A 27671-nucleotide genomic window follows, 5' to 3' on the forward strand; every position below is an offset into this window, starting at 1 on the left:
TATAAGTATAGAAACTTTTCAATATTTTGTTTTAATTGGCCAATCTCAGGAAAAGCTTAGGTTATGATTCAGTTCAGTTCTAACTACCTAATTTCTGGTTTTGATTGGAACAATTCCCCCTGAGGCACACAACACGATCTTGTTAAACTGGGAAAAACTTCTGCCAGATTCAGGAGCAAAAAAGAGAGAAATACATTTTGGACATGAATAAAACCAATTTATCCTCATTAGTTTCATGAATTTTCTCCCCTTTAGAGAATGTGGAGTATTTCTAGGGCAGAAGCAGGACTTGAATTCCAAACAGTTTTGGCAGAAAAATCAGCTGCAACTGATGAAGCATATATACATAATGTATAAAGCAACGCTTTACATGTAACATATGTATTCACTGTCTAGCACTTACAAATATTGGGGTCAAAACTTTAAAAACATCTCCCCAAATTTAGGTTCCCATGTTTATTTCTGGCCTGAGAATTGTGTGAGCTGCAAAAGCTCTGAACTTCTCATTCAGCTTTTGGTTCCTAATTCATTTAGTAAATAAATCACAAGGAGAGGAAGCCACGTAGGAACTCTGCAGTAGGCAAACGTCCCAGCAAATTAGAGCTCGATGTGATACAACCAAAGAGACCATATGTACACTGCTGCACTCTTCTTCTGCCTTAAAGATCTTTATGCCTGAAAAGTTCCCCCATGCATTTTAAAAGGCTGTTATGAGGCTATTCATTTGTGATAAAATCCAAGCTGCTGCTACAAGATGATGTTTAACCGGCACATCAAGTTAAAAAGAACAAAACCTAAGGGCCAGAAAGCGAGGTGCTGCTCACAAATGTTACAGCTTTCCAAGCAGTTCAGTAAATTTCCATGGGACTATTTGGAGAACAAAGTACTGCTCTACACAAGCAAGATCAGATGTTAGCCCAAAAAGTCTGCCTAAGACTGGTGATACAGCTCCTCCACCGTCTGCTCAGACCAGTTGCTGAATTTATTATTATACTTCTCTCCGTGGCTCTTTACTGCAATCCAATATGTTTTACATATAAATTGCTACTCGTTGAAGGGAGAAGTGCAGCAAACAGGCTCTGAAAAATTCCAGACATCTCCAACTTCATGTGCACCAGATCTTGTTCTCAGCCATACCTGTGTCTTCCTGTTTCATCTTGTGCACTGGTGACACAGCAGAAGTGTCTAGAACAAGGTACCAACACATTGACAAGTAGGAACTGAGGTTTTGGTGGGTGGATTTTTTTTACTTCTCCCCTCAGTCCTGCACAGTGCCTTCTTTATATCTTCTCTTTTTTTCCCCCCCGTTGTTTGAACAGTACCAAGCTAAGGAGAGCAGAGGCACCTGCATGTGACTCTCGAATCCACAATTCTCTTTGATGTCCCTATCATTTAGATCCCTGATTAGTGATCAAAAGTGCATAGTCAGTGCAACACAGCACAGCAGGCAGAAGTGGAAGTGCTAATCCCATCAATATGGTTGTTAGGAAAGAGCAAAACTCTGAATCAGCAAATCTGTGTTCAGCATGAAGCAAGACTTTGGGGGAAGATAAGTTGGGGGAGGAGGGGTGTTTTGGTTTGATTGTTTTGGTTTTATTTTGTTTGTTTTATGCTAACACTACGTTTTCAGGCCCACTGTGCCCTAATAAGCAAGAGACAGCCTCAAGGTGCACACAGGGACAGACTCCACGGCTCTGCTGAGCCAGGCTGTAGTGAACAGCCAGGATGTCGTAAACATCTGAGGACCCTGAAATTCATCCACATTGCCAAACACAGCAGAAATATTGTCCTTTAGCTCACTGTAGGACATGTATGCCACTGGAAATGCCAGAATCCTATGGTTGCACTTGCATAGATGGATAAATTTAGCCTGGCTTGTCCCTTAGGTGCTCCCTAAGCTCTGGACATCTGGGTAAGAAATAAAAACACTAACATTTTCTTACCAGTAATTGGCATGAACTCCCTGATTATTCTGTAAGCTGTGGATTTCTTTTCTCAGTCTACCACACAAGAAGGCAGAAATCCTTTGTTTACAACTAGAGATTTTGTTGTACAGTACAGTACAAATAGGGCCTGTGGAGAGTTGGAGTTCAGGGTCTGGTTCTGACATAAAAGTAAAACCAAGCAGAAATCTAATGAGAATAGCCTTTAAAGAAATATTTTGTCACTTCTGTTCTGAGATCTGGATCAGAATCTCAAGGTGATAAAACTTGAGAGCCCAGAAATTCAACAACCAAAAAGTTACTGCTAGAAGTAGGCCTGGACTCCAGGGGTTTTTATTTAATATGGATCCCTTTATTATATCCCTTCCCTCCAGCCTATTTTCTCTGCTGTCTTCACCTCTTCCCCAGATTTTGGAGACAGAAAAGTACATGACAAAATAAAACCTCTGAAAAAAAAAAAAAAGAAAAAAAAAAAGAAAATCCCTCAATTGTGAGGTCTTGAGTTGGCACCTTTTTTCAGTTTCGAACCAGAAGTCCCTTTTTGTAGGCCAATAACCCAGCTGCAGCCACAGAGGTGAGGAAAGTGGAAAATCCAATCAGCTTTAGCAGTCCTGGCACAGATGGCAGGTTCCTCTCCCAGAAGGTTGTAGTGATGGGCAAAGCTGGCACATCCTGTAGGGAGAGCATCCATTATCCACATAACATCTCGACTGTGAGAAGAGGAATATAAATTGGGAGATTCTTGCAGCAGGAACAGAACTGGGCTGAAGCAGTTATATCTTGTCAAGAAGCAGTGCATCCAGATTTTCTGCTCCAAGGGAAGAACATACACATGGAAAGGATTCACAGCCCAGTTAAGATGTGCAGCTCTTTCCAATCCTGCCTTACAGACTTGTCAGATGGGTTTCTATCCTCTTCCCTTTATAGGGAAGAGCAATTTTGGTGAATAAGGGAAAGTTCATCGTGGCTTATTAAGGCTTTGATTTAGTGAACTTTTATAAAAAAAAGACAAAAAATTTATCTCATCAGCAAAACAGCAGAAAAAAAATACCCCAATCCATTTTAGCTATGTAAATACTTACAACTGATTCAGGTTCTGGCTTCCAAATTTCGCTGTCTGGGATTTTCCTCATAGCAAACAGTATCTGAAAAGAAATGACATTGTCTAAGTACCAATAAGTACCATTGATTCCTCAAGACAGAAAAAAAAAATCTGTTGTTTAAAAATGGCATGATGACTGAGCACATGAATCACAGTGTATTCAAACTTTAGAAGAAAACTCAACATTTCACAACTTATTTCTGGGGAGGGCTGATATTTAATAAGACACTCCTCCTTGTGGAACATAGAAACAGTAACAGAAAAATCTCTTTATGCTTAGCTAGTCCATGCAAGATATGGGAATTTGTCCAGTCCCAGGGGAACAGGATAATGTGATTATGACTAAGAGTTAAGCTCTCATGGCAAAGTGAGGCATGAAGACACCAGCTACAAGGAACAGCTTGCTTTGCGAATTTTATCATGATGTAGGAAGAGGAACAGCATCTTGGGAGTGATGACAGACCACTATTTTCAGCCTGAGAAAAGCAAAACTAAAACAAAAAACTTTCACAATGGGAAAGTTACCATTCAAAATATCAAAGATAGCAGAGATCAGTAGGATAACAAAGACTATTTGAAATTAAATTCAGGCAAGACAGCAAAATTAGCTTCTTCTACTGTGAAATAAAATGGAGATGGTGATAATAATGTTTTTTCTATTCCAGGCACTTGTAGATTTAAGATTTAACATCTTTCATGAGGGGATTTTAGCGTAGACAAGATTCATGGACCCTGTCAACTCTTCAATGCAGGAGACGGAGGAACACTGAATTTTCAATACGTTTTCCTTTCATAAGTAAACAAGAAAAGAAAAATACTGAAATTTTTACAGTCAAGTGCACTTATCTACTCTGCTGAGGCCTATGGAGGCTCTGCTGTAATGTCCTTACATTAGAGAGATCATGAGGCCCCTGGAGCTTTTCAGGAGCACCTTAGGTATAACTTTCTCAAATGGGATAATTTATGAACAATTGATCTCTGTCTTCTGGGGCAGGAGTATGGGCTAGATGAACTCTCCACATTCCTTCCAGGACAATTTGTGTTCCTTTACTAGTTTTTTAGCCACAAGGGAACTTCATCTCATAAAACAAAGATTAAATTTCTTTTGCTGCTCCATAAACTATCCTGTTCCCCAAAATACTCAGGGAATTGGCATTTTCTCAGAAGAAAAATATCTAAGTACTTGTTTAGTGACTCTGTGTTAAGGCTGTCTCAGTGGAACATCACTGCTGGAAATATTGAGGAAGGGCCTGGCTTGGTGTGCAGAGCTGCAGGACTGAGCTGCTCCCATGCTCTAACAGCCAGGATCTCTCAGCACGATGACTAACAGATTTGGGAGGAAAATGACTGGGGGAGAATTTGGGACTTCTGTAAAAGAAGAAAGAATTTAATCCTAGAAACAAGGGGAGAGTTTGAAAAAATAGCCAGAGCCCTTCCTAACATTCCAAATCTAAGTGCAAAACCTCCATTCTTTTTGAAGTCAATGCCCTTTTGCAGGGATTTGCACCAAGACTCAGAACACCTGAAGCTGTCAACACCCAGTTCTCATTTCCCCTCCGACCACAAGATGTTTCATTTTCCAGAGGACATTTTCCAGTGTCCCCTGAGCATCTGTACCTCTCTGGCTGCTCTTTCTCCAGCCTGGACAGCCCCTTCCATGTATCCACTCCACTCAGTGGCTGTCTCTGTACCAGCAAAATAGATCCTGCCAACGGGTTGCCGAATGATCCTGGAGGGGGACAAGCAAAAAGTCATATCAGCTGCATCAGGAAAGAACTGAAATAGCTGGGTTAATGTTGGAATAAAAGTGTTTTAAATGACAGGCAGCGCTTGAAGATAATAGCACTGGGTGAGTGGAGCTGGAGGAGGAATCTGGGTTGCATTTAATTTCTCACAGTGAACATGCCAGTGTTCACATTTTTTAAGTGTTTACACTGTTCATAGGTGAAAATGACAACTATAGGTGAAAAGGACAACTATTTTGAGATGACACTTATACTATCTCATAGTTCCAGCCTGTGGCATAAGTACCAGTGCCAGGCATTACTGGCACAGTGCAGCATTCTGAAATATATCCCCTTAATATTTGAAGCAATAAGTAAATAAACAAAAAGCATTGTTTTAACTCTATTTTTTGTCAGAATCTGCAATAATTATCATTTTAATTACTTTAAAACTAAGGCCTCCATAAGATCTTTGTTACAACTGCTTTATTGTTCTAAGTTAAATTATAAGAACTTAAACTTCAAAAGTACAGATCTTTTACCACATTAAAACCTGTGTATCTAAATCAAATTACCAGTCTGAAGTAAGTCTTTTTCTTGTTGGTAAATCTTATTTTTATGCAAAAACTTTAGTGGGAGAGGACTATACAACAGCACATTGATCACTATATTAAGCTTTCCCTGCTAAAAAAGAAAGGAATGGTCCAAAGAAATCCCTCATTACCATCAGTGTCAGCAAGAACTAACTCTGTGTTAGCATTTTTAAATCATCAGCTAAAGGCGTGCTTGAAATGGTTACACTGATCTCAAATACCCAAAGCCATTTTTGTAAGCAGACTATGGAAGCTCCCCAGCTCCCTCCCCAGAACCTCCTCAGCTGAACTCACCAAATCACAGGAGTGGATAAAAACCCCTAATGATACTGTACTCATCCATCATACAGCCCAACGGAGACAAGTGGAAGGTTATCCCATCTGTTTAAAACACTCCCCAGTGATCTTAAAGGTATAAAGCGAACAGTGACAGAGGATTTATGACCCTTTCTGAGGATATTTATTAACTTGGTCTTATCTTACCACTCCAAAGCCCACTATAAATAGACACTGTACCTTCCATACTGAGTCATTATGCCTGGTGGGAAGTAGGCTGTGTAGCAGCCCCCAGAATACTGTTCTTCACACCAGTTCTTCTCTTCATAATGCACAGGCTGTAAAACAGAGATTAATTCACCCAGGGAAAGGACAAAGTCTCGAGGAAGTTAATAACAGAACTGAGGAGAGAGCAGAGAAGAACAGCTTATCATTTGCTGCATGTCAACGTCTGACAAGATGAGCACATTTAACAAGTCTCTTAATGCAGCATGAATGCAACACAATAAGCCCCTATTTTTTAAAAATAGGAATACACTGTCTAAAAAACTAGTTAATCTGGCCATTGCAGAGCATAATCCTCCTAATCTGTCCATGTTAATTTATGATTTGTGCACAAATTTATGCTTTGAGCCGTGTAAAGCAAAATTAACCTCTGGTGTATACAGTTGTAATACTTGTAATGTGTACATTGGGTACAAATATACACTGTTAAATATGCAAAGCATGGCACTTGCATGGTTCTGTGTACAACATCGTGTTCTCCAGATTGGTGTCTACAACTTTTAACCCTGTAAAATTGTTCTTTAAAGTAGAAGCAGCATTAATGACATAATCTGAGATCACACAAAACCTAGCAGTCATTTACCTCTACAGGGAAGAGAAGGCAAGGGAAAGGCAAAAGAAAAACAAAAACAATTCAACACGTGCAGCAGTGGATCTTAACAACTAGTAAGAGAGAAGACACAACATGGACAAAGAGGGAAAGCAAGCCTGTCACCTGTGACAGCAGCTGAGGTTTATGGTGGCAAGCCATACCCATGGAGAATCCCACCCATGGAGCTGGACAAGAATATATCAACAAAAACACCTTTTAATGTTTCATTAATGTTCATAAATCTCGTTCTTATCCTCACTGTCAAACCCAAACCAAGCTTGTCAGAATCTTCTCTCCACTCCTGCAGTGAGGGCAGCAAGTGCTCCCATAGCAGGTACCTTTTCCAAAGGTACCTTTTCCAGAGATTTTGTGCTTACATGTAAAGCTTCCTCTGATCCCAGAACCTTTGCATAGAGCTCACACAGCTTCGTCTTCCTGCGAGAGAAAAGCAACAGATGACTTCAGTGTGGGGAAAGAGAAAACAAATCACTTCTACTATACCCTACTCCTAAGAGGACAAGTATTGTATATGCTTGAATTTGAGGTTCCAGATTTTTAGGACCTATCCCAAATTATCACTAGAAATAACCCAAGATCCTGTGCTGCTTAAGTGCTGAATTTCCAGCAGTTTTGCAAGCTGTTCTCTGAAGATAACTCCAGCAACCCAAACCTCCAAATTATCCAAACGATCTCCAGGCTGTCAGGAAAAAAAGTAGTAAGGCATTGCACTTTTTTGTCTTGGCACATATTCTAACTAACAGTTTGTTCCTACAAAGACGCAGGTCTCAATATACTGCAGCTCTCAGGGAATCAGTACTTAATTTCTATTTATATAAAATTTCCTCCTGTTTTAAGTTTAAGAGTCTATACATCATTAAATACACTTCATTCTGTTGCAAACCCCAAGTACAATTAGGTTTGTTCCTACAAGCCCTTGGGTCTTACTTTTAGCCACACTGTACCAATTCCCAAAAGCAAGAATATCAGGATGAAATAACAGTTGTGGAAAACAAACACAGCTCTGGAAAGACATTTACTTCTGGAAGAAAATCCAGTGCTCCACAAAAAGCCATGCTGGGCACAGAAACAAAGTAGTCCCATCTCTTTAAATGTGAGGACTACCTTTTCAGCTATAAAAGCACAGGAGGAAACCATACATAATTGCTGTAAGAAGCAACCCAGCTCTACAGGAGCCCAGCTATACCCATGACCAGCTGAACTCAGAGTGCAATGGAAAGAGGATGAAGAGAAACAGAATGACTTGAAGGGCCTTGAAGGTGTCCTCACATGCAGGTAGGAGCTTGAGCAGGAAAGTGAAGGTTGCTACAGTTCAGGTAGAGCCGTGGCCCTTGGGGAAGGAAACAGCCCCTTCCTTTTGCCTTGGGGCAGAGGACAAGGGTCAGACGGCTCCAGAAGCAGTGAGGGGACAGGAAGGCTCAGAGAGCTCCAGGACCTGAATATGAACATTCCTCTGCAATCAGGAGTGACACAAAGCCAGCAACAGCCATAAGAAAAAGGGTGACTTCCCAATTTCTCCATAAGTGAGGTGAGCACTGTGCCCTGCAGACCACCGGCACCCACCCAGTGTCTGAACAGAACAAAGTCATTTTAACTGCAGGACCCAGCCAAGCCTCTGCTGAGGTCAGCCCACCAACTCTCACAAATGCCATCAATTCCTCCTTTCAGGGCAGGTCAGAAAACACCACAGGGCTCCACTGGAAAGTGAGTTATCACCTTGGGACCCATCTGCTTCTGCTCCTCCCAGCACCACGGCAGGGATGAGAAAGACTCCTCTGAGCCTGCCTGTGCCCTGTCCTTTTTCCACAGTGACTTGCAGACCGTCCAGGGAGCCTGGAGATGGCATACCAGTGACAGGTAGGTATTGTCACTTGTGGCCAACTGCAAGGCTCCACAAAGGTGCAAGTTCACAGCACCTTTGAACTTGCTGAGTAGTTCAAAGCTGAGTATATTACAAACACAGATTAGTTAGTTTAAGACATCTGTGCAAAGGAAAATATTAAGCTTCAAGTCAAGGGCATCTTCAGACTCTTAAGAAGTGTAGAAATTGGAAGGAATTATTCATTAGTAATAGGGTATTATTTGACAAGGAAAACAACCCAAATGAGCAAACAAAACAAAAACCAAACCAGCAGTTTCTGAAGAACTGAATTGTATCAACATAAATCAATCACTGAGGATATTACCCCTAATAGGATCAATCTTTGCATCTTGCTGGTCTCTCTGCAAAACCTGCACTTTTTGTCTTAGAGAAGTTTAAAGAAATTCTTATTAATGGACTTGTAGTTAATGCTAGCATGGAACATAATAGCACTACAAGGAATACGCAGTAAGTAAAATCCTCATTTCTTGGCTTTGGGCTCAGCTATGAAATTGCTATAAGCACTAAATAATTGCTTACTCCACAGCAGTGTGTGATGCCATGGCCTTCACTGCACAGCTCTGAAAGGCAGGGCACAATCTCACTACCGGCACCTGACCTGGGAAGACCAGCTGGAAGGCAGCAGTGAAATTTACTCCCTTCAGTCTGGCTTAGCTGTAAAAAGATTTCCATCCTCTCCCACAATTTCCAAGTCATGATTTAGGACAGCTGCCGCAGACTTTATATCCTACTCCTCATAGCTAAGGATTACCAAAACCCTCACCCTGTCCTCAGCACGATGTCCTGCACCAGGGGACAGCCAGCATATTTCACAACCATTCTTTACCAAAGCAAAGTCCCTCCTAGCTTAAGGTTTACCTCACAAAAGAGTTCAGAACTCTGGCATAAAACCTGGCTGTTGGCAGCAGCAGAGTCAGATAATTGTGGCAGTGCTTTTATAGCCCAGGGAAAAGGATGGTGCCTTGCGAACAGCCAGGACAGACCCTAATTTCATAGAAAGAAAAGCTGTTCTCAAAGACTGTAAGCGCTCGCTTGTATCGAGGGTATTCACACACAGTGTAAGACACCATTTGGTGCTTAGGATGGCTCAAAATGCTGGGCACACTAGGTTTCACAATACCTATGTGACTTTTATCATCTGGCACCTGCAGGCCCTCACTGCTTGGCCATCCCTGCCAAAATTAAAAGGGCTCCGTGGTACCAGGCTGGCATTTGACAAGACTGGGACACAAACAGCTTCATTTAGACCCGTTATCCACAGACTGCCAGACTATCTGAGATGACTTCTCTAATTAAACAGCTATTACTGTAAAAATGTTTCCCTGGGCACAGCGTTCCTTTATCATACTTTAAAATCAAATGTATTTTCTCCCTGTCAAACCAAGGCTCTCCTCACAATCCACAGTTTCTACTTGCAGCTTTGATTTGATCAGATACAGTGAATCAGTGAGATGGAAAATAAAAAAATCATTACTTTATGAATTCTATTTTAGTAATATACCAAAGAGCACTACTCTATGCAGAGATTTGTTTTGAGAAGACAGTAAAATGACCTTCATCTGTGCCTGAAGGGCATTTATTTCCCCACACTAAGGGCAGAGATGGAGGCAGCTTTCTGATCCCTTCAGGATGCTGAAGCAGCTACAGGTTCAAGTTGCATTAAGTCACAGACACTGAAAGGACACTCCAGGGTGAACAGAAAATCAAGATTAAAATCAAACACAGAGGCCAAACCTTTCCCTTCTGACAAGCTTTCCAAGAGCTCAGGGCACCTGCAGGAAGCCAGGGAGGCAGCAGTGGGGGAAGGAGGCTGGTCCTGGACACTTTCCAGCAGGCTATCTACACCACTTTATATTCAGCGCCTTAGAGCTGTTCCTTAGCAGGAGTCACAGAAACAGAGAAGCCTTGTGGGAAAATAAGAACCAGGACCAGAGAGTTTCCACAGGGCAAGAGCTATGTGGGAATTCCGTGGGTCCTTCATCCAAAACCAAGTAAGGCATCTTCTTCCTTAATGTCTGCCTACTGGCACAAGGTCACAGACAACTTCCTTCAGGGCATTTTTTTCCTGCTCTGGTCATTTATAACAAAATTTTGACTGGAATTCCACACAGATCTCCAGGATTTGTACTTACCTTTCTTCTTTGGTGAGACCTGTCAGTCTTCTGCACTTCCGAGCAAGAATGAAGCTGTAAGACACAAACAATTTACTCCCATTATGCTGCTACATTTCTTGCATTATTTAAAATGCCAAGAACTTATGATGAGATGCTGTGATTCACAGCCATAGCTTTAGGGTCTCTAATAAAAACATCCATTTCACCTCTCTGCATAATGCTCCACCTGCTGCTTGCAGGACTCATTTAGGAAGGAGGCACTCTGAAATTCATGTTAGAATATTTGCATGAGCTATTTCCCAATTACTTTAATTTTATACAGCCTTGGGTGTAGGCATATAGCAACAACACAAAATCTGGGATTGAGCTGGAAATCATATTTTAATAAAAGTTTTAAGACTGATCATATTCTCTGGTTGCTAAAATAACCAGAACAACATAAAATTTAATTCTAGAAAACAAATTTTCATTTAGAACTTGGAGAAAACTTTACATTTTTGCAATCATCCTTTTTTTTTCTTTTCTTTCCTTTCCTTTTTCCTCCTTTCCAAGTTTGTACTTCGCCACACGCAGAGGCAAAAGATAACAGTGATAAAGAGTAGAAAGAGATAATTTAATTTTTTTTCATTAGTAATGAAATCATAGAGGAAAATTTTGAAGTAGAACAATCACAGAACATCACCATGCACTGAGAAACTCAACTTTAAATTATTTTTGAGTATTTTCTTTTGAAAGTATCAGGTTTTCCACTTCAATTGTTGCCTATAAGACAAAATAAAAAGCATTAACTAGACAAGACACTTTCTTTGTCCCTTACCCTATTATAGCAGGAAAGCTGCCATCAGGCTTAGTGTCATCAAGTGTTAGACCAATTGCAGCATCCTCATCTTCAATGATCATGGTACCACAATACCCTGGCAAGAACAAGGTGGAAAAGCAGTCACAATCCATGAATCAAGGCACAGGAACTTCCAAGAAGTTATAAAATACTCAGTCACCTCCTGCCGATCCATCCTAAGACTAACAGCCAGAACAAGACAGGATCCAGAACAAGACAGGATCCAGAACCCTCAAGTTCATTTACAAAGATGGGGGGTGGATGATATTTATAGGCAAACAGATGTGGGCTCATTACAGCCAATAATGAGAACTGGGTGTTACTGCATTGCACTTTTCTTTGCATTCTGTAAATTTCAAAAGAGGAGTCATGACGGAAGCATTCAGCACATAAGAGGAGCCCAGGATGACTAGCCCAGCTGGGGATGTCTGTGTGAAAACACCTTCAATTAATGCTGATCAGTCCATGCAGAAAGCAGAATTTTTGCAGAGTCTTTCATCACACATCACTTGTACCTTTACACCCCTGCACAAGTGAGAGAGACTCATCTCATGCCCAGGTGTCACTCAATGAGAGGACAACAGAACAACCAAGGCAATAAGCAACAGGCATGAATTCTCCCTTCATGACTACCTCCTTTTTTTTGTTCCCTCATCCACCCTCTCCTCTCAAGTTTCTCTCACAGAGGAAGGCAAAAATGGCATAGAAGAATATGAAGTCTCCTACTAAGGTTTAGCATGCTCTGAACAAAGAGTCTGTTCTGTTGCCAGGTACTCTCTTCCCTCTCTCTGTCATTACTATTGCTTTTAATTAAAATTCAATACCTTTCTTCCTCCAGAAAGTTTCCTTGTAGTACACGATGCACTTGATGACTGAGCCCATGGGGATTCTGTTGATGAGCTGGTTCCTCATCGGGGGCAAAGGTGGGTTGAAATGAATCTTCAAACAAAGAGCTGGGGGAATGGCAATGATCACATATTTTCCCTGGAAAAGAAATTATCCATAAGCCAAATATATTCTCCCCTACTTCAGCCCAAGTATACTGCTCTAATGATCTTAGCAGACACCCGGGGAGGCTGCTGGATGTACCTTGTGAAGCAATTTTGGCATTTAGCCTAAGAATCACAAAACTAAACCCTGACAAAATCCTTCTCATTAAAGAACAAACAATAATTACATAAACAGCCATCTGTTTAAATGATGGGCAGCTGCCCTTCCCCTGGTGTTGAAAAGAAAGCGCTGTGCTCTAAGAGTCCACTCATCCCTGTTACAACTTGGAAGCAAAGCTTGCAGGTTTTTTTCACTGAAAATTTGTTGCTAAATCACATTCTACACCTTACAATTACCCTCTAATTCAGAAGATAACCAAACACAAAGAGATGCCAGGAAAGGAAAAGTCTGAATGCACACTTTGCTATTAAGCATCACTTTAAAGCTCCTACACTGCTGCTGCTGCTTCAGGACAATGAGAACGTATGACTTTCTGTCACTGTCACTTAATCCTCTGCTGCATTTTTGTACAGGGCTTTGGAGAAGCCAAAAAGGAAAAGCTAAAGGTTTTGTAGCCACCCACCCCACCACTAATGATGTCCTACAGGACAAGCCATTACCTCATACAAGTCGTGGTCCAGGGTTTCCACGATGACACTGTCCCCCGACTGGTCGACGCGCACCACCGGCTTCCTCAGCCTCACCCGCTCGCCCAGGCGCTCCATCATCTTCTCACTGATCTGCCCAGAACCCCCAACAAACTTCCTCTCCTGAAACACAGACACGACAGCTCAGCAGCGCAGTGCTTGTGGAGCGTGTATGGTGACAAGTATTTCTCTTGGCATTCAAAGCAAAACCCCATCTTCCATTATTATCAAAACATTTTCAGGAATTTTTGCAATCTCACCTGGAAATGTACCCATTTTACTTTCTCTTCCCATCAGCTTCTCAAATCCTTCCCATATCTGACCACTACTTGACCTCTAGTCAAAATTAAAAGTAATAGTGATGCGTTAAATTTTAGCTTTCATATTTTTCAGATTCTGTTCTGCCTAGGGGTGTAGATCTGAGCCTCATATTCAGTGTCAGTCAGCTCTCTTCACAGAGTAGGTAGACAAAACAAATCCTTTTCCTGCTGAAGACCAAGGACAACTTTCAGTCCCAAAAGCACAAACCACAGTGGACTGAAGGCAGGAACAAGAAGGATGAGACCTCAAAACCTGAAGCCGTAATTGGACAGTTAAACCCTAATATGCAAAACAAAAAAAAAACTTATAAAAATATAAGACCTTGTGACCACTCATCCATTTTGTGACCATTTTGGGTCCGTCTTGGATGTAGCCCTGGTCAGGGTTTTGTCCTACCCAAGGTGTACCCTAAAGGCCTTTCAATAAATGCCTACTTTATCCTCTAACTCTGCCCTGTCTCTGTTTCAGGTCAGCCTTCCCAAGGCATCAATAGCAACCTCATAAAAAAATCCCTTCTCCAAATGTGGTCTCCAAAAAGATTCCACACACCTGTGTGAATCAGCAAGACTTCTGAAAGGTGCTTAAGCCCTCAAATCTTTCTCTGGGTTCACTCATCCCTGCAGAGCTCTGTGTATCAGAAGCAGGAAACCTGACCTCCATAATAAATAACAAGGTGTAAGAAGTAACATAGCTCACAGGAAAAATTTCTGCTGCAGTATGTAATTCAACCCAACTTTAACTCAAATCATCTCTAACATAGTACAGAATTCAAATAATATTTAATTAAACATATTTAACTTAAATTATCTACAGTAATTGCTTATCTATGCATATTTATGCATTTTAATATGGTTAATGTATTTGCATTTTTATTTATGATTAAATAATTAGCATTTCTAAAAATATATCCATTTCTGATACAATTAGTGAAATTTCCACTTCTCAAGTAGAAGAACATTAACAGAATCTTTACTTTCTTTAAATGCAGAAGCAGCTCTAACGTACCAGACTGCAAACATTTCAAAGCAATACCATATTTAAGCAGGGGTGTTCATTTTCTTTAGACTGATTTTAAAATCTTAATGGTGTTAATGCTCAGAAGTTTGCTTCTTAGGAACTCAGCTCTGGGCTACATTTTCAGTATTAACTTGCAGCTGACATTGCCATCTCCACTAAGTTGCTTCTGCAGTGCTAAGGACGGCTTCAGCCTCATGACAGAAATAAGCATAAGTAAAATTTTCTCTTTTCAATGTGGATAAGCAAAGGACATGTTTTAATCTGTATCCAAACAAAAGCCAGATACAAATCTTCTGATCTCTGGGGGCAATGCCTTCAGTACGAAGCAATCTTCAACACCAGTTTTTCAAGATTCAGATTAAAGAGCAAATGAATAAAACTAGTTATCAGTGTTGCTGCTGGCTCAAAAGTCATGAATGTCTCTGGACTACAGTAAACCAGCAAAAGAATGAAGTTAAACCAGGGCCTGCCAAGAGCTGCAGGAGGTGAAGGCTGACAGTACCTGTCCCCCGTTGGTGGTCGAGAATATTCTTGCTGTGCCCCCACACTGCTTCACGTACCACAAAAACCAGAGGGCAGAGACCTCGTGGGGCTCAGAAGTGACATCCACATTCACAAACAGAGTTGCAAAACTCTTGGCAGCTCTGCAACAAAGACAAGAAAGTTAGTTAATTTAGAAACAGAACAATGCTGACAAGATTGTTCTTGAGTAGGCAGGAGCCTCCCTTTGACAACCTTTCTTTCACTGTGGGGGCAAAGGATTCCTTAATTCTAGCTGAAGGAATAAAATTATCAATTCCTCTTATGTAACATTTTTCAAGTAATTCTGAAAAAAATATTAATGAAAGACTCATATTCCATACAAATTAGGGCATTGAAAGACAGAAAAGACCAAGATTATTTCACTTTATGCTACTTATGCAAAGTTAGCCTGCCATCCTAGCCTTAAGATTGAGCACAGCAAACCCTCCTGTCTTCACTGGACTCCAAACTCACCCTGTCCCCAGTTCCTGGGTTACAAACCAGATCTGCATCTCAGTCTGCCCCTGCTGAATGCCTGTCCCCCTCAAGAACACAGCACAGAGATTATTCAAAACCCATCATAAAACAAGCAAACAAAAAAGTTAGGAGTCTTTTCTAAGATAATTATCTATTATCTAAAGATCTATGGATTAGCTAGCATCCATTCACTGCCCAATCCTCTGCTGTGCTCAGGGAGTTCCGCAGCTGGAACACAAGGAAAGAAATGTAAGTAGGAAGCCTTGCCAAGGAAAGGAAAGGAAAGGACACGGACAGAGGACGGGAAGGGAAGGGAAGGGAAGGGAAGGGAAGGGAAGGGAAGGGAAGGGAAGGGAAGGGAAGGGAAGGGAAGGGAAGGGAAGGGAAGGGAAGGGAAGGGAAGGGAAGGGAAGGGAAGGGAAGGGAAGGGAAGGGAAGGGAAGGGAAGGGAAGGGAAGGGAAGGGAAGGGAAGGGAAGGGAAGGGAAGGGAAGGGAAGGGAAGGGAAGGGAAGGGAAGGGAAGGGAAGGGAAGGGAAGGGAAGGGAAGGGAAGGGAAGGGAAGGGAAGGGAAGGGAAGGGAAGGGAAGGGAAGGGAAGGGAAGGGAAGGGAAGGGAAGGGAAGGGAAGGGAAGGGAAGGGAAGGAAAGGAAAGGAAAGGAAAGGAAAGGAAAGGAAAGGAAAGGAAAGGAAAGGAAAGGAAAGGAAAGGAAAGGAAAGGAAAGGAAAGGAAAGGAAAGGAAAGGAAAGGAAAGGAAAGGAAAGGAAAGGAAAGGAAAGGAAAGGATACTTTTGGTAGTTCAACTCAGTATTTTAAACAGTGTCCTGGTATCCAGTGGCAATGAACACAGAAGCAGAAAGTTGACCCGTGCCTGAAAAGGGATCACTGCTTTATGTCTTGTAACCTGCTCTTTCACAGCAACTCTACTGTAAATTACTGTATAAGCCTGTACAATATTTTGGGGTGCAGTAAGACAGAGGTAATTAAAGCTCAGGGAAATATTCCTCCTGTTGTAAATAAATACTTCCCTCTGCCTTCACTCTGAGGAGGAGTTTAAAGAGACATGAACAGGACCAGAGGATGCTCAGTTTAACTGTGTTGTAACTGACAAGGACGAAGATTCTATATACTTCATATGTAAGGCATACAAAACCAGTGCAAAATCCACTTCTGGTTGCTTCTTTCTTTTTCTTCAGTCTTCAAACTTTCAAAAAAAAAAAAGTAACTTTAACATGATGTTTCAAAGAGCTCTAGATCTATATAGAAAAACCTAACTTCTTTCCTAAAAATGTGAAGTCCCTCTCAAGTACAAAGCTGATCCATTTTCTGAAAAATGGGTGCATTCTGAATACATTCTTGAGAGCCAAAAATACTACAGAATTTTTTTTGCAAGTTTTTCATCTGTATAAACACATACTGTAAAATACCATCAACTCAATGAGATATTTTGCCTAATGTATATGTATTTATTAATACTTTCTAAGCAGATGCTAATACATGGTGGTTGCACTCTACCAGATTCTGCCACCTTCTCCTATTACTTTTCAGTTCCTGATGTTTTATCTAGAAATGCCAGTATGATTTCAACCAAGAGCATTCAGAATATTTCCAGCACAGAGCTCTAGCCAAAAGCAAACCTGTACAGTCTGTTAGACAAGAGGACAGAGTAGAAGATTGCCCTTCTGGATCATTACCTCCCAGGGTGGGAAGTTTCTGCAGAATGTTACCTCAATCTTGAACAAACCAAGCAAATCAAGCCGAGATGCACATATAAAATCTGAAAAGCATCTTCAGCTTATGCCAATATTCAGGTAAAATGTCAAGTCTTATTCCATCAGAGCTGGAAAAAACCTGACTGCAGTCACATGAGCTACTGGATATTGAGTGAGCACCAGTGTGGGTGTTTTGCTCACGTGCACAGTTCCTCCCCCCGTCTGAGGATCACACAGCCAAGCACAGCTGTCAGCACACATTTCCATTTGGTTTTACTCAATATGGGACCAGGGTGTAAAACAGAAAGGCTTTCTATATGCCTCTGTGCAATTGTCACTCTTGTGAAAGCAAAACTATGAACAAGAAGATTCCAAGGTTTTGGACAACAGCCTGCCGTCCATTAACAATCATTGAGCTACAGAACGGTGAAAGAACTCAAAATGTCCTTTATCACTTCCAGTTCCAACTTCCCTGTCATGGGCTGAGACCTTCCACTAGACCAGGTGTCTTCCAGCCTGCCCTTGGACACTTCCACAGGTGGGGCAGCCACAATTTTTCTGGGCAACCTGTGCAAGTGCCTTATCACCCTCATGGTAAAACAATCTTCCAAATATCAAATTTAACCCAGGCCTCTTTCAGTGTTAAGCCAGAACCCCTTGTCCTATTACTAATGTCCTTGTTCACAGTCCCTCTCCAGCTCTCCTGTAGCCCCTTTAGGCACTGGAAGGTGCTCTAAAGTCTCCCTGGAGTCTTATCTCCTCCAGGCTGAGCAATCCTCTCAGCCCAGCTTCACAGCAGAGGTGTTCCAGCCCTCAGATCATCTTTGTGGCTTCATCTGGACTCACTCCAACAGGCCCAACACGAACAACAAAGGCCACGTTGCCCTCCAGAGGCTGCCTGAAGCCATAAAAATGCCCCATAAAAATGTCAATGACAGCACCAGCTTCAGTGGGCACAAAGAGGTTTCTTCACCAAGCTCCAGCTCATGGCAGCCACGCATCAGATACTCAGCAATTCTGAAGAGGTTGCTGTAGAAATCAATCTGCTCGACAGCAACCAGGATTAATGGGCTTTTTTTTTTTTTCCCCTTCACTGAGAAGAAAAACAATCAAACTGCGGTTGAATGGCAGGTAAAGAAAAATTGCTTTGATGTATACATAAAAACAGGAAGCAGTTTCCCTGGGTGGTATATAGTGCAACAGCGAAAGAGTAGAATGATGAGTGCTAAAGTGATTTAGTGCTACTGAAAGACAAATGTTATCTTTATAGCACTTTGGTAAAATCAGCTGGTCCAGCACAGAAGAAATGTATATTGTTCCATCAAGAGTTTGATTCAAAAAAACTGCAGTAACCATAACATTTTCCTCTGAAAGGCTAAACACACAGTAAAGAGCAGGAAAGCGCTCATAACAAATTAGTGTACTACCCAACTCTTCAGAAATAACTCTTCCCAAATATATTTTCTTTTTCTTTTAATTTTTGTCTAAACAGTTAGGGAAATGTAACAGAATCTGCTGAGTGTGCTGACAGGCGTCGTGGTCCATTATTACAGGACTTTCCCGTCCCTTTTCTTTAAAAGGGCTGTATTTTAGTGACAGCTATATCTGTTTGCAAAGCAGTAATTCTTATTTGGAGCTCTAAGATATATAAATATAAGCCATTATATTTCATATTAAAAAGTTTCTTACTTTGTCCAGCATATTTTATCTATAAAATCTTGCATAGTCATTTTGTCCCATTCTTCTGCACGTGGAGCCTTCCATGGAGCTTCATTGGGAATCTAAGGAGGCATTAAGAAAAGCATTTATCAGCAAGGGAATGAGTGGCAAAGAAATTCCAATAATCTTGTCCTTAAATGCTAATTCAGCCTGCAAAATTCTGGCAGGTAACACAGTGAACTTAACAGAGAATGCTTTTGGGGGAGGGGGTTTGTTTGTTTGCTTGTTTTAACATTCTTTTTTTTTTCTAGATTGAAAAATAGAGAACAGTTTTAGAGTTAAGAAATGTCTCTAAGTTATTACATATTTCTCACATTTATCGGGACAAGTAAGAGCAACCTCTTCTCAAATTTTGTAGCTCAGTCAATGGAAAACTGGTAACAAACTAGAACAGATAAGTTGAATTTCAGGGTAGAAAAGGGCAAATGTTTGAGTTCTGCAAGCCTCTTAAAATATTCCTTACCAAATCATCAGGAAAAGTGGTAAAAATCAATCACAGGCATAAACCTTAACATTCCCATAACCAGAAAAACAAAGGGATGCGTGCAGACAGCCTCAGCAGCACAGGATTCAGAAAAGCTTGCCAGGAAGCCGCTCTCAGGTGTGCTCTGGCCACCAGTGGGTACCAAAATGTGTGGCTGCTCTTGCCAGCACTGGGTTTGTTCAAGGCAGAGAGGCTCTGCCTGTCTGCACCCTAATCCCTACTCCCTTCCCTCTGCCCCTCATGGAGACAAGCTGAGCTGACTCAGCTGCTGTGCCTCATGCCATACCTCCTTTCCCATCTCATCCATGGTCCTCCATAGGTTGTTGTAGTCCAGGTAGGCCAAGGGATTCCACATAGGAGGGAATGGGCCTTTAAAGGGGTAAGATTTACCCTGCAAGATGAAAAACAAACAAAAACATCGTTAAAAAGCCTCAAAGGATCAGCATAATCATGGGTCCCGTGTGTGGGAGGCAGCACCAAAAGGTTTCTGTTCACAGAAAGCACAAATTTAATCAATCCATGTGGCAGCTTCTGATGGGGCATTGTCTGGGTGTGCAGGACACGGGACAAGAGGCACAATGTGAGACACAGGAGGTTCCTTCTGAACATCAGGAAATGCTTTTCCACCATGAGGGGGCCTGAGCGCTGGCACTGATGGCCCAGAGGAGTTGTGGCATCTTCCACCCTCAGAGATGCTCAAATGTTACCTGAATATGATCCTGGGAAACCAGCTCTGGGTGTTGATTTTGTTATTCCTGTTGTTCTGCATGTGCAGTTTAGGTGTGGTACACAGCTGAATTAGCAAGTCACACTTCAGTAAGTCAGTGAAGAATTGATACTTTACCTTCAAAGCACTTGACACTTCTGGGCAACCAAACTAACACCTTGCAATAGAGTCACCAAGATCAGACCAAAAAAAAAAAAAAAAAGAGATGAAACACCATTGTTTGATTGAGTTGAAAATTTGGCTATTCACTCCTGAAAAGGATATTTATTTATTTATTTATTTATTTAAATTTTTTCCCTCCTAATTTTTCATGAAAACACTTAACTGTTAATTGCATTTAGAAGTTTGGGTTGTTTTTTTTTTCTTTCAAAATCAGACAAAAGTAGTTGTGGTAAGCTGTATCATACGCTAAATCATAGCTCAGAGACCTTCCTGGTGAAAAGAAATAACTCAGCTAACCTAAAAATTACCAGTCCTGCAGAAAATGTAGCATTTACTAATTAGACTTATTCTTCCAAGGCTCCTAGCCTCTGTAAATTAGAGTGGGACAGTGTGACTAATACCAACGTCCTAATTACATAATTACATATTTAATAGTCAGATTTTTTGCATCTAAATCTCCATTACTAGATGTTCAGAAAGTCCAGCTTAATTAAGAGTAGAAGACAGTGGGTAATTTGTAGAGCTGTTTTATTTACAAGGGATTTCCCTGGCCGACTTTATGGATGACAGCCTAATAGCTTTAAAAATTCACACAGAAAGGCTCATTAGCATTATGTGGGTACTTGCTTTTTCACAATACATTATGGAATCCATAAGATAGATAAATAATAAAGGCTGTATTGCATGCACAGATGATTTGTCAAAATTTATATTAAATTATGAATTTAAGTGTGCACTGCGTGAGCATGAAGGTCAAACAGTAGAAGTACTACTTTTAATAGATATTTGATGCAGTGCCACACTAATCCATCACTAAAAAATTATTTACACTGGCTTAACGAAAGTTGTACTGCATCAAGATTTAATATTACCAGGTAACAGCAACAACAGTGGGTTTTTGAAGAGGAGTATCCAAAGACCACTAACTCAAAGAAATGTCAGGCCTGATTTGATTTAGCCTCTCTATTAATACTGTGAAAGAAGGGACAGAGAGCACATTATTCAAATCTGCAGGTGTCTGCAAGCACCAGAAGATACAGTAAAATGGCACAAAGGGATCCTGAAAGACTCAAAAATTGGTCTGGAAATAACAAAAATGAGATAAAACTTTGAAAAATTCTGACAAATAACTTTGAGGACTTTAAATTCAAAGAGAAGGACACTCAGAAATCAGTAAGAAAATCAAACCTATGAATAAGAGACAATCAATTTACAAAACTCCCAAACAGGTTAGAAAAAATGAAGAAGAAACTGGTTTTTCACCTAGTCTTTATGGACAGAAGACTCTAATGGAATCCTTGTCAAAAACACCAAGGCAATGAAAGTTAGGAAGAAAGCGAGATGGAGAGAAAAGCACTCTTTTCTTTGGTAAAAGGGTAAGAAGTAGCTACAAGGCAACAGTTTACTTCTGCAGTGCTTTGGAGGATAAATTATGGTTTCTGCAATGCCAAAATCAAATTTTTATAAGTTTTCAATCAGAAGTTTTGTCACAGCCAGAGTAGATCTCCAGTCACTCCATGTCCCAGAGACACCAAGGTTGAAAACCTGGCACTTCCAATTTAAGGATGGACATTATGGCACATGTTCATCCAAAAAATGAAGGTTTGTCTATTTTTTTTCATTCAACATGAAATCAAAGTGCATTCCTTCATTTTTTGTGCTCAACTTTATGAAAATATTGAAATCAGGCAAACAAAAACTGGAATCAGGAAAATACATCCCCTGTAGAAAGAGATAAACAGAAAATATTTGCTTCATCAGAGGTATTTGGTCCCAGCATGAACATCTGGGTATTAATATGGAATCTCTTCACATGGAATCAATTTATACTGGGGCACACATCAATTCATACTTGACTGCCAAAGGGCTGTGAGAGAAGAGCAAAACCTCTCAGACCACATGCCTTCCCATCCCAGGTGATAACATCTGAACCATGTTGGAAATCACCTTTTAGATACTTGGGGCACATTAAAATTCTGTAACTGGCCCTATGGCCTCAAGAAGTCAGTTTTACTGTGGCATCTTTTGAACTCTGGAGCCTTCACTAGTATCAGCACCCTGTAAATATTCCAAAGCCAGAGCTTATCAGTTCGCTTTCAAGTACCTGCTATTTCCCAAATTAAGGTTTCTGAAACAAGCCTACTGCTGTGCTCAAGAAAACCAGGACAGCATCAGAATGGGTTATTCTAATTATTGATTTTGTTCTGAGCTTCCTGGTCTGCCAGAGGCAACCCTAACCCAGTTATCCTCTCTGAGTTAACTCAAGTCTGATGAATTCCCAGCAGTGCTTCCCCATGAGCGCACGGCTAAGAGGCACACAAACCATATTTCTGTTTTACTGTTCTTCTATTTCACTGCATTTGAACTGCCCAAAGGAAAATCATGGGTATGTCTCTTGTGTAGGAATCTGGGGTGGCAAGACTTAGAAAGAACAAGAACAAACTTCTACCTGAAAAAAAAAATAAAAACAGTTATCAAAGTTAGCAAGTTTCCTGTGGAAGTTATTTTCAAGAGCTTCTAAGGCATCTCCTAAGGCCTGATCCTTATTTCTTGCACAAACAAAACTCCAGGAGCTGTCACTCAGAATTTTGTTTGAGAAGAGACTGCCAGACTAGGCTCTACACAGAAACAAAAATAGCAGCAGCAAAGAAAGGCTACAGATGGCTCTGAGTAGTTACCAACAAACCAAAACATTTCAGCTTCACTTGTGCTGAATTTGCATTTTTGCAAATACAAAAAACCTTTTTGATATTTCGGCACAATTTGCTTATTTGCTGGGAATAGCATTCTCTGTGCCTCCTGGTGGTGTGCAATCTCTGAAGAACAACACGGCATTTGCATGCCCCAAGATGCACAAAACATTTCCTTTTCAAATATTTTTATACTTATATCAGAGCTGTATAAAACCATCAATAACCATCCCTTCCAATCATTTGACACGGTGTTTCAACACCAGTTCTACGGTGCTCAGAAGTATTTCTTACCCTTTTTTTTTAATTTGTATATAAAACTTTAGAAATGGTTTCATGATGCCACTTGCAGTGCTTCAAAAAAAAAAAAAAAAAAACCACAACAGCAGCATCAGATCTACCTGCCATTGCATGGATCACTTGCTGCTCACAAAGGCTGTGGCTGCAGTGGGAGCTAAAGCTCACTAAAAAAGCTGAAACTAAGGGAGGAAACTCATGCAACCCAGCTGTGCCAGAAATAAACCAACAGGGGAATGAGAACCCCAGTGTTTGTCACAAACTTTCCAATTCCCAATAGATTTTTCTCAGCCATCTGTTTCACGTCAACCAGCATTTGGCTGAGTTACAAAGGACCCGTGTAAATCGTGCAGAAATAAGATTTCTTCATACATCAGGTCTGTTTCAGGTCAAATAGCTGACATAAGAAATGGGTTATTACGGGGGAAAAAAACCCACAACATGACAACTGAATATCAGTAGCCCCTTGAATGTCAACCCCAGCACCCGGAGGGGCACAGGGACCAGATCTCATGTGCCTTCTCCTGTGAAGGTGACAGTGAGCTAAAAGTCCTTTAGCTGAGGAAGGACTGCCAGGAAATATCAGTATCTCAATGCAGAGTGGGATTCTCAGGAGAAAACCTGCTTTTGCAGGCCCAGGACAACTTCAGGCTCCCCTAACCATTATGTACCCGGGTAGTGCCAGAGTGAGATGCAGCACTGTGAACTGAAGCCGCTGGTGACAATGATCCATGCATTTTTCATAGCACAGTATAAACATCTTATAAATAGAGTCAGCTCTCGCTCAGCACAGATATTCCCTCAGCTAAACCATCTAAACCTTGGACTAACCGATGCTCACTTCACCAAGACTGTCACTCCGCATGCTAATTCACAGCCACACAGGTTTATTGGCACGTAGTGCCCTCTGCTGATTCACAGCACTGGTACACCACAAACACCCTGCCTTCGCAGTTTAAAATCCCAGGAAGGTCATTCTTACAAAGCTCAGGAAGTGTCAGACCCCCAAGCTTTGACAAGAAAAATCAGAAACAGAAAAGCATCACTTCAGGCTGTAACTCTGTACCTGTCTCAGAGGCTGTTTCTCATCTGCTGCCTTATGGAAAAGTGTAATTTTGGTTTGGTTTATTTGGAGGGTGCTTTTTGAGGGTTTTTTGGGTGTGTGCATGTTTCTTTGTTGTTTTTTTTTGGGGGGGGGGTTTGTTTGGGGGTTTTTGCGGTTTTTTTGGTTGGTTGGGGCTTTTTTGTTTTTAATTCATAACATCTAACAAGACATTTTTGAGACTAAGCCTCTTGTATAATCACAATTCTCAATTGAAAAATGGCAAGTACCTGGAGCAAAATGAGAGAGATTTTACAACCTACTTAAAACTATAATACAGCTGAGCTTCATTAAAACTCCCTTCATTGCAAAATTGTTCTGGTTCTGAAATGCTTGGCTGGTTACTATACTGACAGATATTCTAAAGGTAAGAAGATCTATAGGTTAGAAAATATAATTGCAGCAGCAGCAAAAAAAACCCCAAACGTATAACTGATGGTGCAAAGCTAGAACATCAAGACATGTCAAAATGTCCTCCAAATACCTTTCAATATTTAATTTGAGTTCATCAGCTGTGGATGCCAACATGTCTTGGGAATTTCCTTAAGAAAACTAATTTCATTTTAAGTGTTGCAGAGCCAGACACAGTGGCTTGAAATATGCATTCTGATAAGGAAAGGAGCTAATTTGGAACAACTTGTTTCTGTTGTATTATGGAAATAATGTCCATCTTCACTCTGCCACACTGGTCATGCAATCTGTCAAATACTTTTCATACTTGAAAAAAGGAAGAATTAGAGCAACACCACGGGAGCGATACAGAAAGCAAAATTGAGGATCTTGAGGATCTGCTCTGAATTTAAATTCTATATAAAACTATATATATACATAACTATTTGTTCCAATTAGCTCTGAAAATAATTAACCAACTCTCTTTCCTACTAGAATCAGGGTTTTTTTACAGGCATTAAAAAATGCCTTTAGAAAAACCATTAAGATATCTTATGATGCACAGATTTACGGGGACTTTGTTTCTAAATACTCTTTGATACTGGACTTGCATGTGACTTTCAACACCTGAATTTAACCAGTCAACAAAATTGATAAAATCAATTGAAAACTTTTTAGTATTTCAAGAATTAGTCTTAAAAAAAATCTTCCTTTTCTTCTAAAAAGGCAGATAAATGGGGCATAAATAAATTAAAACAGAAGAAAAGTTTCATATGAAAGAAACCCTTCAAAAGAGCATTTGCCCACAGTATAACTGAGTAGACACACTGTCCCACAGCTAGAATACTGGGTTTACATTGAACATGACTTTGGGGTCACTAAAAATAAGAAAACTTACATAAAATTTTACTGACATGTGAAACCCAGTATGCTCAGCCAGTTGTTCCAGTATTAAATATACATTTCCCTAATTCTGTTTGCCTGTAGACATTAATCAGCTTCTCAAGGGAAACAAAAATCAGTTCTACAGTCAGATGCAACTGAAGCTTTTCTCCCAGCAGCCTCAATTAAATAATCTAGGTGGGAGCACAAGTCCTTTTCCTTGTTTCCTCACAAACAGACTATGGGGTCTGGGAAAAGCTAAGGCTCAAGAAGACTTTTTTTCCCTTCAAATTTAATTAGGAAATGCATACTTTATTCACAGTTCATTTTTCTTTCTGCTTTCATCCCCATGCTACCACTAGGTCACAGCTTCCAGCCTTTCATTCAATTTTCCTGATCAATAAACCCCCTTTGCAAGACCTTGCTTTACAGCCCCCCCTTGACAGAGATCACTTGGCAGATTTGCTGTCCATAATTGCTTCTTTAAAGCTGCCGTAATACCAATATCTATATTTTAATTTTAAAAACCCTAATTAGGAAATTTTTCCTGCAAATACTGCCAGCTGCTGGCATGGAGAAAAGGGAAGATGCCTCTATTTACAGGGCAGGTCCAGTGGGACCAAACAAGTCCAGCTTTTCCTACACTCCTGTCAAAAGCTGTTCTTTACTCTCTGACTGGAGGATATCCCTTCTGGGGCTCTGGAAGATGCTTTCACCAACTTGAGCCTGGTCAACCTCAGGCTCACTTTTAAAGCTCCAAGTGAGTGTGATATTGACACAGCATCCTGTGGCAGGAATGTCTGCATCTCATCTCCAGTAAAGAGTTAAAACAACAGATCTGCATTCCAGTAAAGACACGTGAAAACATCAAGGCCCTGCAGCAATTGAAGTGTCTTTGAATTTACTTGGCACTCCTTTCAAGACACCAGGTGCTCAGCTTCTTCAACATTCAGATGTCTTCTCAGCTCCCCAAATTCTTGTTTACAAATTGTCAGCAAAAAGGGGAGAAAACAAAAGACACAAGGCCATTTCACCTCACTTAAACTGATGGCTCCTGAGAGTCTCACAGTCTTTCCATTCTCTGACTGCACTCTAATTGAGATGTACAAAGAACAATGAAAGCACTTTAATCCAGCCATTCAAAAATCCATTTAAGCGCTTATGTTCTATGCTACAGACTATGCCAGAAGATACTGCCCTTAGACTTGCAGACAAGGCAGGTGAAAAGCTTAAATAAATCATATTGCTTAGCTTCAGTGCATATATCACAGATGTCACAGAAGAAACACCACTAAATTCTGCAGCTTTAGATACAGCACTTATCCAGCTGCTAATTAAATCCCAATACAACACGACCATCATATTTCTGATTCTTGAACAAGACCACAGCAAACTGCATGTTAATAAGCACAATAATGATGGAAATGAATGACACCAGAGAGGGCTGCAAAATTTTGTTCTGCAAGTCTTATGTAGATCAGGGGATAACCTGGCAAAATCAGTGCAGATTTGGGGTCCTGGTTGAAAGTACTGTGTGCACAGGATTAAATATTCACCTTCATGAGGTGCTGCAGGCAGGGTTCACATTATCACTCTCCCCAGAGCTGTCAATTATTTATCCTTGTATGAAAGTGGTGCCAAACTTCAAGTGGGCATGACATGCATTCAGACAGCTCCAGCCAGTGCTGCTGGCAGAGGGATCAGCATGAGGAAACTCCATCCTCTTAACTGAGGTAATGATGTGGTCGCAAGCTGCTGTCAAGAACTTATCCAGTGACTGGGGAGGGCATGCTTCATGTTTCCCCCAGCATCTTAACCTGAGAGACTCCCAGGATGGGTGCCATGGCAATGGGGCCTTTTTGGTGCTAAAGAAACAACTCAATTATATCCACATGAGGAATATTTCAGGTGCAGCAGGCTGTGAAAATAGCCAGTTACCTCAGCCAGCTGTTAGCACTATCCACAGCCTGCCCTGAGACGGCACTGAGATTAGAAGAAACAAGTGTTTCTACCATTTTTTACAACAAGGAATTTCCAGGAAGCACCAATGGCATTATCCCATAAAAAGATCTGGTAGAAAATAGGATCAGAGGATGCTCAGTTGGCATCACAGCTGGACAAAGAGTGGATCATCTTCACAGTACATGAAGGAATCATGTGAAAACA

General features: G+C 40.9%; 1 protein-coding gene across 1 annotated transcript in view; it reads right to left on the reverse strand.

Annotated features, from left to right (window-relative positions):
• The window catches only part of LOC136285632 (amine oxidase [flavin-containing] B-like), a 51572-nt gene that overhangs the window by 2195 nt on the left and 21706 nt on the right, over positions 1-27671 (reverse strand). Inside the window, exons 4-15 of the mRNA XM_066177050.1 lie at positions 19542-19646; positions 18742-18833; positions 14845-14986; positions 12978-13127; positions 12192-12351; positions 11347-11443; positions 10548-10601; positions 6893-6950; positions 5879-5976; positions 4663-4774; positions 3026-3088; positions 2454-2615 (exon numbers count right to left, since the gene is read on the reverse strand). Coding sequence (XP_066033147.1) covers positions 2460-2615; positions 3026-3088; positions 4663-4774; positions 5879-5976; positions 6893-6950; positions 10548-10601; positions 11347-11443; positions 12192-12351; positions 12978-13127; positions 14845-14986; positions 18742-18833; positions 19542-19646 — 1287 coding nt within the window. The 3' untranslated portion in view covers positions 2454-2459. The remainder of the gene's footprint in view (positions 1-2453; positions 2616-3025; positions 3089-4662; positions 4775-5878; positions 5977-6892; positions 6951-10547; positions 10602-11346; positions 11444-12191; positions 12352-12977; positions 13128-14844; positions 14987-18741; positions 18834-19541; positions 19647-27671) is intronic.

The sequence above is a fragment of the Chamaea fasciata genome, unplaced genomic scaffold (genome assembly GCF_029207755.1).
Source record: "Chamaea fasciata isolate MVZ Bird 193981 ecotype frontalis unplaced genomic scaffold, bChaFas1.0.hap1 SCAF_2, whole genome shotgun sequence".
NCBI lineage: Eukaryota > Metazoa > Chordata > Aves > Passeriformes > Sylviidae > Chamaea > Chamaea fasciata.